At 54.4% G+C, this 10,019-nt stretch overlaps 1 protein-coding gene across 1 annotated transcript in view; it reads left to right on the top strand.

Annotated features, from left to right (window-relative positions):
• Positions 1 to 1,451: 1,451 nt before the first annotated feature.
• LOC123748664 (Krueppel-like factor 5) overlaps positions 1,452 to 10,019 on the top strand; it is a 193,492-nt gene continuing 184,924 nt past the window's right edge. Inside the window, exon 1 of the mRNA XM_069322737.1 lies at positions 1,452 to 2,118. Coding sequence (XP_069178838.1) covers positions 2,089 to 2,118 — 30 coding nt within the window. The 5' untranslated portion in view covers positions 1,452 to 2,088. The remainder of the gene's footprint in view (positions 2,119 to 10,019) is intronic.

Below are 10,019 nucleotides of genomic sequence, written 5' to 3'. Positions count from 1 at the left end.
AAAATAAGCCCTAGGAATCCCTAAATAACGCAGCAAGCGCTGGTTACAGGAACTTCAGAAATTACAGTGCAATTTTTCCGGCGTTGCATCGGCACCCAGTTTAGGGTTGCCAGATGAGTATCGCTGGAGTAGAGTGTGATAAAATAAGGCTAATGACCAAGCCTCTGGGGGTCTCTGAAGTGGCTCAAGGTTGTCCTTTCAGTTCCCAGTCCCCCCCCCCCTGCAGGCCAGCATGGAGTAATTGCCGCCACCGGAGCCTTGCAATGCATTTGCAGGGATCGTCTTTGGCTATGTAGGGTTCTTCCCAGTTAGGAATGTTCTTAGGGGGAGAGAGGAGAGCGTCGAGGGCGTATGGGGACTGGAAAGTAGAAGTGATTTTAGGTTAGAAGTGATTGAGGAGAAGGCGTATTTGGCCAGCGTACTGTGTGGGTGGAGCCAACCCCCGCCACATTGCCCCAGATCTTTCGTGCACTGTGGTTAGCGCAGGAGAGGGCGGGGTTCTGAGCAAGCCACGCCCCCCTAGGCGGCGGGGTACACGCCCAGTTCGGCACTCTGTAGGGCTGTTCAGAGGCCCATAGGCGCGCTGGACGAGGCGGGAACTTATGGAGTTATCTTCTACTTGCTCCCTCTGAGGTCCTTTGGAAAGGCGATGATGTTGTTGCTGCAGGAGAACCAATCATTGCCCTCATTACTGTAGCTCAGCTGTTCCTTCAACTGTTCACTTGTTCTTCGTAAACATGTTCTTGTGAATCAAAATTACTATTAATGTCGATACCTTTTATCTAGTTATTAAATAGAATATATCTGATGACATATTCTCTAGTGCATCTTGTGCTCTAGATACATTAGAGGTTTATGTAATTATCCGATAGCATCAGTATATATATATGTGAAGAGCTAAAATAGACTAGAACTAGTTATTAATGCACCTACAGTGCGCAGACTGTCATATCTAGCAATTTGCTCACTCCTTTAAAGCGGGAGTTTTCAGGAAACCTTCAGCGCCAGACCCATAGTATGTAACGGGTTCGAATGAAAGCGACAGGTTGAAATATGTAGAAATATGTGTGCGAGGAAGAGTGATGGTGGAGGTGTACTGGTGTGCGCGTGCCGGAGCCACCAGGTGCTCCACTTCTCGTTAGTTCCAACTCTTACCTGCCTGGGCGGGGCCGCTGGAAAAGGGGGCTGGGCGTAGCCACGCGGTTATCGATGCTCTATTTGCCCCAACTCTATTTTCCCAAGTAATCTAATCTATTAATTGAGTTTTTTCCCCTCGTATAGGCGTATATGGCGGGTGGTTGGACCAGCGGGGTTGTAATTGAGGGCGGGAGTGGTTGGGGTAGGGTGGTAGTGGTGGGGGTTTGTTAGGAGGTGAGGAGTTCGACAACCAAGCGGAGAGACAGGAGAGAGGGTGTCCCGCTCACCCCCCCCATCATTGCGCGAAGTCAGCGCACACAGACACCACTGCTGGGCGCAACACACGCCCTCACCTATAACGGTCCTGGAATAACACGTCGCTGGACGCTATATACACTGTGTCTGTCTTTAATGGGGGCATCGCTTTTTTGGCTCGTGTGTGTGTGTGTATGTGTTTGTGCACCTGTGTAAGGGGGATTGACCCGAGGTGATATCCTGTAATCACTTCCCTCAAGTGATTCGTGCACGCAACAGTGTCTTTGTTGCAAACCTATCTACGCTACGCCACCCCCCCACCTCCCCTAAAAAAGGAAAAAAAGACTCCCCCCCGCGACAGTGATTTTTTTAGTGCCAGTTGCAACTGGAGATAATTTTTTTGTGTAGCGTCTCCTTATCCCACGTGTTGATGTGATGTGCTTCAGGTTGTAATTCCCTCAGGCCGCCAACCCTTCCCCAAACCGTTCAAGTGTGGTTTTAGATGGAAAACGGAATGGCCTGCGCGGTTGTTACCAACTGTCCTCTTATAGTGTGGCGCTAGTTGAGGAGACCACCAACCCCCCCCTCAACCCGACTCTTGGCACCTGTGTGTGTGCTTGGGCATTTGTGTGGTGGGAAGATCACCACTGTCTGGACTTACTGCTGACTCCACCACCACTACTATCCTCTACCACCATGAGTGCCGAGATCACAGACTTCCAGGATGTAAGTAACTTTGTATACTATGTTCCTTTTTGGGGGGTTGGACTTAAGGTCTATTGACATCTGGAGGGTTATTAAGGCCACCACAACACCTTACTGACCAACCAGCAAGTTTGGTGTAGGATTTAAGACCTATCAACCTCTGGAGGGTTATTAAGGCCACCACAACACCTTACTGACCAACCAGCAAGTTTGGTGTTGGACTTAAGACCTAGCAACCTCTGGAGGGTTATTAAGACCACCACAACACCTTACTGACCAACCAGCAAGTTTGGTGTTGGACTTAAGACCTAGCAACCTCTGGAGGGTTATTAAGGCCACCACAACACCTTACTGACCAACCAACAAGTTTGGTGTTGGACTTAAGACCTATCAACCTCTGGAGGGTTATTAAGACCACCACAACACCTTACTGACCAACCAGCAAGTTTGGTGTTGGACTTAAGACCTATCAACCTCTGGAGGGTTATTAAGACCACCACAACACCTTACTGACCAACCAGCAAGTTTGGTGTTGGACTTAAGACCTATCAACCTCTGGAGGGTTATTAAGACCACCACAACACCTTACTGACCAACCAGCAAGTTTGGTGTTGGACTTAAGACCTATCAACCTCTGGAAGGTTATTAAGACCACCGCAACACCTTACTGACCAACCAGCAAGTATACTTTAGTCCTGAAGTATACCTTTGTCCAGGATAAAAGTATACTCTCGGTGTATACTGACCAAGAAACGCGGTACGTCTCACACTGAATACTTTACAACACGGAACGTCTTAGCGACGTTTAATATGACGTTGAGGCAACATTACTCCAATGCCACATTCACGTTGTACTCACCTAGTTGTGCTTGCGGGGGTTGAGCTCTGGCTCTTTGGTCCCGCCTCTCAACTGTGCGTTTGCTGGAGATATATCTTAGAGCCAGTGGGTAAAATTAGCGCGAGTAACGTTCAGTCAACTATACAGAGCTCGCGGTGGGAGACCAGGAGCTGGGATATGAGGACAAGGAGCTGGGATATGAGGACAAGGAGCTGGGATATGAGGACAAGGAGCTGGGATATGAGGACAAGGAGCTGGGATATGAGGACAAGGAGCTGGGATATGAGGACAAGGAGCTGGAATATGAGAACAAGGAGCTGGGATATAAGGCCCAAGGAGCTGGGATATGAGAACAAGGAGCTGGGATATAAGGCCCAAGGAGCTGGGATATGAGAACAAGGAGCTGGGACACAAGGAACGAAGTACAGGAACGCTCCCCCAAACCCCTAGCACCCCTCGGGAGGGAATCGAACCCCAGACCCAACCAGATACTAAACCATCGCTGTACCAACCACTCCAAGCAGGCGAAAACAATAGGCTGTCATCTCCGAGATGAACTGGAGGCTGCCAGGGTCGTGTGACGAAAACCCACCCCTCTAGTACCTGTATATAAGTGCGCAATTACCTCCTTCTCAATTACCTATTGGGTTAATTAATCCGCACACCTTTGTAGCAGTTATACACCGTTGTTGAGGAGGATTAGATCCCGCAAATTGGTGTCGAGGGACGTGCCAATATTCAACAAGCATTCACACGCACTTACGAAGCCTCTGCATCTTTCCGCAATTATAGTTGGCTTTGTTTACACTTCTTTCAACAGTTTACGAGGTTGTAAACTTCACAACACCAGGTTGTTATTGTTGTAAACAACCTCGTACGGTGCATCGGGGTTCATAACCTGGTTAATATATGTCAATAAAGCCGCCATGATTGTGGGAAGATCTACAGGTTTCGTAAGGTGTTGTGTAAATGCCTGGTGAATGCTGGCCGCGATGTCTGAGACACTTACGATGTTTGGTAAGATGGAGTTACGATGTCTGGGACACTTACGATGTCTAGTAAGATGGAGCTACGATGTCTGAGACACTTACGATGTCTGGTAAGATTGAGTTCCGACGTCTGGGACACTTACGATATCTGGTAAGATGGAGCTACGATGTCTCGGACACTTACGATGTCTGGTAAGATGGAGCAACGATGTCTCGGACACCTACGATGCCTGGTATGATGGAGCTACGATGTCTCGGACACCTACGATGCCTGGTATGATGGAGCTATGATGTCTCGGACACCTACGATGCCTGGTATGATGGAGCTACGATGTCTCGGACACCTACGATGCCTGGTATGATGGAGCTACGATGTCTGGGACACCTACGATGCCTGGTATGATGGAGCTACGATGTTTCGGACACCTACGATGCCTGGTATGATGGAGCTACGATGTCTCGGACACCTACGATGCCTGGTATGATGGAGCTACGATGTCTCGGACACCTACGATGCCTGGTATGATGGAGCTACGATGTCTGGGACACCTACGATGCCTGGTATGATGGAGCTACGATGTCTGGGACACTTACGATGTCTGGCAAGATGTATCTCCGACGTCTGGCGCACTTACGATGTCTGATACATTGTTTGAACAAACTTTTTCATCAGAATCATTGGGTTGTTAGCGCCGCTGTAACTGCAGTAGTTCGAACAGAACAAGGGGTTGTTAGCACCGCTGTAACTGCAGTAGTTCGAACAGAACAAGGGGTTGTTAGCACCGCTGTAACTGCAGTAGTTCGAACAGAACAAGGGGTTGTTAGCGCCGCTGTAACTGCAGTAGTTCGAACAGAACAAGGGGCTGTTAGCGCCGCTGTAACTGCAGTAGTTCGAACAGAACAAGGGGTTGTTAGCGCCGCTGTAACTGCAGTAGTTCGAACAGAACAAGGGGTTGTTAGCGCCGCTGTAACTGCAGTAGTTCGAACAGAACAAGGGGCTGTTAGCGCCGCTGTAACTGCAGTAGTTCGAACAGAACAAGGGGTTGTTAGCACCGCTGGAGCACACAGTAGTTCGAACAGAACAAGGGGCTGTTAGCGCCGCTGTAACTGCAGTAGTTCGAACAGAACAAGGGGTTGTTAGCACCGCTGGAGCACACAGTAGTTCGAACAGAACAAGGGGCTGTTAGCACCGCTGGAGCACACAGTAGTTCGAACAGAACAAGGGGCTGTTAGCACCGCTGGAGCACACAGTAGTTCGAACAGAACAAGGGGCTGTTAGCACCGCAAGAGCACACAGTAGTTCGAACAGAACAAGGGGCTGTTAGCACCGCTAGAGCACACAGTAGTTCGAACAGAACAAGGGGCTGTTAGCGCCGCAAGAGCACACAGTAGTTCGAACAGAACAAGGGGCTGTTAGCGCCGCTGGAGCACACAGTAGTTCGAACAGAACAAGGGGCTGTTAGCACCGCTGGAGCACACAGTAGTTCGAACAGAACAAGGGGCTGTTAGCGCCGCTGGAGCACACAGTAGTTCGAACAGAACAAGGGGCTGTTAGCGCCTGGTGTTCTGTTCAATTTTAAGATATCCATCCATCACAAATAGCTAATAACGGACCTCACGTACCGCACAGTGAGAACGTACACGGACGCACAGTGACTGAGAACGTACACGGACGCACAGTGACTGAGAACATACATGGACGCACAGTGACTGAGAACGTACACGGACGCACAGTGACTGAGAACGTACACGGACACACAGTGACTGAGAACGTACACGGACGCACAGTGACTGAGAACGTACACGGACACACAGTGACTGAGAACGTACACGGACGCACAGTGACTGAGAACGTACACGGACACACAGTGACTGAGAACGTACACGGACGCACAGTGACTGAGAACGTACACGGACACACAGTGACTGAGAACGTACACGGACGCACAGTGACTGAGAACGTACACGGACACACAGTGACTGAGAACGTACACGGACGCACAGTGACTGAGAACGTACACGGACGCACAGTGACTGAGAACGTACACGGACGCACAGTGACTGAGAACGTACACGGACGCACAGTGACTGAGAACGTACACGGACGCACAGTGACTGAGAACGTACACGGACGCACAGTAACGGGGCTCACGGACGCACAGTAACGGGGCTCACGGACGCACAGTAACGGGGCTCACGGACGCACAGTAACGGGGCTCACGGACGCACAGTAACGGGGCTCACGGACGCACAGTAACGGGGCTCACGGACGCACAGTAACGGGGCTCACGGACGCACAGTAACGGGGCTCACGGACGCACAGTAACGGGGCTCACGGACGCACAGTAACGGGGCTCACGGACGCACAGTAACGGGGCTCACGGACGCACAGTAACGGGGCTCACGGACGGGCACTAATCACGCAACACATTAATCCCTTAATTCGTGACTTCCAAAAAATTCGAAAGTCGTAACTTGGCCTGGTACCCGCTCCTTCAGCGGCCTGGTACCCGCTCCTTCAGCGGCCTGGTACCCGCTCCTTCAGCGGCCTGGTACCAGCTCCTTCAGCGGCCTGGTACCCGCTCCTTCAGCGGCCTGGTACCCGCTCCTTCAGCGGCCTGGTACCAGCTCCTTCAGCGGCCTGGTACCCTCTCCTTCAGCGGCCTGGTACCCGCTCCTTCAGCGGCCTGGTACCCGCTCCTTCAGCGGCCTGGTACCCTCTCCTTCAGCGGCCTGGTACCCTCTCCTTCAGCGGCCTGGTACCCTCTCCTTCAGCGGCCTGGTACCCTCTCCTTCAGCGGCCTGGTACCCTCTCCTTCAGCGGCCTGGTACCCGCTCCTTCAGCGGCCTGGTACCCGCTCCTTCAGCGGCCTGGTACCCTCTCCTTCAGCGGCCTGGTACCCTCTCCTTCAGCGGCCTGGTACCCTCTCCTTCAGCGGCCTGGTACCGCTCCCTTCAGCGGCCTGGTACCCTCTCCTTCAGCGGCCTGGTACCCGCTCCTTCAGCAGCCTGGTACCCGCTCCTTCAGCGGCCTGGTACCCGCTCCTTCAGCAGCCTGGTACCCTCCCATTCAGCGGCCTGGTACCCGCTCCTTCAGCAGCCTGGTACCCGCTCCTTCAGCGGCCTGGTACCCACTCCTTCAGCGGCCTGGTACCCTCTCCTTCAGCGGCCTGGTACCCGCTTCCTTCACCGGCCTGGTACCCGCTCCTTCAGCGGTCTGGTACCCGCTCCTTCAGCGGCCTGGTACCCGCTCCTTCAGCGGCCTGGTATCCGCTTCCTTCAGCGGCCTGGTACCCTCTCCTTCAGCGGCCTCGTACCCGCTCCTTCAGTGGCCTGGTATCCGCTTCCTTCAGCGGCCTGGTACCCGCTCCTTCAGCGGCCTGGTACCCGCTCCATCAGCGGCCTGGTACCCTCTCCTTCAGCGGCCTGGTACCCGCTCCTTCAGCGGCCTGGTACCCGCTCCTTCAGCGGCCTGGTACCCTCTCCTTCAGCGGCCTGGTACCCTCTCTTTCAGCGGCCTGGTACCCTCTCCTTCAGCAGCCTGGTACCCGCTCCTTCAGCAGCCTGGTACCCGCTCCTTCAGCAGCCTGGTACCCGCTCCTTCAGCGGTCTGGTACCCGCTCCTACACCAGCCTGGAACCCTCTCCTACAGCGGCCAGGTATCCGCTCCTTCAGCAGCCTGGTACCTTCTCCTTCAGCGGCCTGGTACCCGCTCCTTCAGCAGCCTGGTACCTTCTCCTTCAGCGGCCTGGTACCCGCTCCTTCAGCGGTCTGGTACCCTCTCCTTCAGCAGCCTGGTACCCGCTCCTTCAGCAGCCTGGTACCTGACCATTCAGCGGCCTGGTACCCGCTCCTTCAGCAGCCTGGTACCCGCTCCTTCAGCGGCCTGGTACCCGCCCATTCAGCGGCCTGGTACCCGCTCCTTCAGCGGCCTGGTACCCGCTCCTTCAGCGGCCTGGTACCCTCTCCTTCAGCAGCCTGGTACCCGCTCCTTCACCGGCCTGGTACCCGCTCCTTCACCGGCCTGGTACCCGCTCCTTCAGCGGCTTGGTACCCTCTCCTTCAGCAGCCTGGTACCCGCTCCTTCAGCGGCCTGGTACCCGCTCCTTCAGCGGCCTGGTACCCTCTCCTTCAGCAGCCTGGTACCCCCTCCATCAGCAGCCTGGTACCCGCTCCTTCAGCGGCCTAGTACCCGCTCCTTCAGCAGCCTGGTACCCGCTCATTCAGCAGCCTGGTACCCGCCCATTCAGCGGCCTGGTACCCGCTCCTTCAGCGGTCTGGTACCCTCTCCTTCAGCAGCCTGGTACCCCCTCCATCAGCAGCCTGGTACCTGCTCCTTCAGCGGCCTGGTACCCGCTCCTTCAGCAGCCTGGTACCCGCTCCTTCAGCAGCCTGGTACCCGCTCCTTCACCGGCCTGGTACCCGCTCCTTCAGCGGCCTGGTACCCTCTCCTTCAGCAGCCTGGTACCCGCTCCTTCACCGGCCTGGTACCCGCTTCTTCAGCGGCCTGGTACCCTCTCCTTCAGCAGCCTGGTACCCCCTCAATCAGCAGCCTAGTACCCGCTCCTTCAGCGGCCTGGTACCCGCTCCTTCAGCGGCCCGGTACCCTCTCCTTCAGCGGCCTGGTACCCGCTCCTTCAGCGGCCTGGTACCCGCTCCTTCAGCGGCCTAGTACCCGCTCCTCCAGCAGCCTGGTACCCGCTCCTTCAGCAGCCTGGTACCCGCCCATTCAGCGGCCTGGTACCCGCTCCTTCAGCGGCCTGGTACCCGCTCTTTCAGCGGTCTGGTACCCTCTCCTTCAGCAGCCTGGTACCCACTCCATCAGCAGCCTGGTACCCACTCCATCAGCAGCCTGGTACCCTCTCCTTCAGCGGCCTGGTACCCGCTCCTTCAGTGTCCTGGTACCCGCTCCCTTCAGCGGCCTGGTACCCGCTCCTTCAGCGGTCTGGTACCCGCTCCTTCAGCGGCCTGGTACCCGCTCCTTCAGCGGCCTGGTACCCGCTCCTTCAGCGGCCTGGTATCCGCTCCTTCAGCGGCCTGGTACCCGCTCCTTCAGCGGCCTGGTACCCTCTCCTTCAGCGGCCTGGTACCCGCTCCTTCAGTGTCCTGGTACCCGCTCTCTTCAGCGGCCTGGTACCCGCTCCTTCAGCGGTCTGGTACCCGCTCCTTCAGCGGTCTGGTACCCGCTCTTTCAGCGGCCTGGTACCCTCTCCTTCAGCGGCCTGGTACCCGCTCCTTCAGCGGCCTGGTACCCTCTCCTTCAGCGGCCTGGTACCCGCTCCTTCAGCGGCCTGGTACCCGCTCCTTCAGCGGCCTGGTACCGGCGGCTTACTTCGGATAGCGTCATCAATTTTCCCGTTTCGACTCCCTAATAGGTCGCATTTATTACGGAATTGAGCAATCCGTTAAAAATGCGACGTTTTAGCAAAAATAAATGCTCCGTAAAATTAACGTTTTCTATGCATCGGCCTCGATAGATTAGGTAAGGGTTGGTGGGTTGCTTGGGTTCGTGTGTTTCTGGCATGGCAAAACAGTCGTGTTTTTTACGCAGCGACGAATCGAGAGAACTCGATCCGGGTCCTCACAGAGTGTCGATCTAGTGGTTCAATGGCGGGTCCGAGAGCTGAAGTCTTGTTGGCGTAGGTTCTTGACTGTAGCTTCTTTGAGAGTTCGTGCAAGCGCATGCACGCTTACACTCACACTCCCTCACCTCCCATACACACACACTCTCCCCTTCCCCTCACAAACACACACACAACACACAACACACAAAACAAACAAACAAACAAACAAACAAATAAACAAACGCACGCAGAAGTGCAAGGATGCAGCAAACAAGTTTGTCCCAGTCCAAAAGGAAAACAGAGAAATGAAGATGAGAAACCCATGGTTTAATCAGAGATGTAGGCTAGCTAAGCAGCAAAGTAAAAGGGCATGGAGAAACTATAGGAAAAACAGGACACTGGAGAGCAGAGAAAGATACCAGAATGCCAGGAATGAATATGTCAGAATGAGAAGAGAGGCAGAAAGACAATACGAAAATGACATCGCAAGCAAGGCAAAGACTCAACCTAAATTGCTGCATAGCCACATTA

The sequence above is a fragment of the Procambarus clarkii genome, chromosome 11, assembly GCF_040958095.1.
Source record: "Procambarus clarkii isolate CNS0578487 chromosome 11, FALCON_Pclarkii_2.0, whole genome shotgun sequence".
Taxonomy (NCBI): Eukaryota; Metazoa; Arthropoda; class Malacostraca; order Decapoda; family Cambaridae; genus Procambarus; species Procambarus clarkii.
Note: the sequence above shows the minus strand (reverse complement) of the source record. Positions and strands in the feature narration are given on the sequence as shown.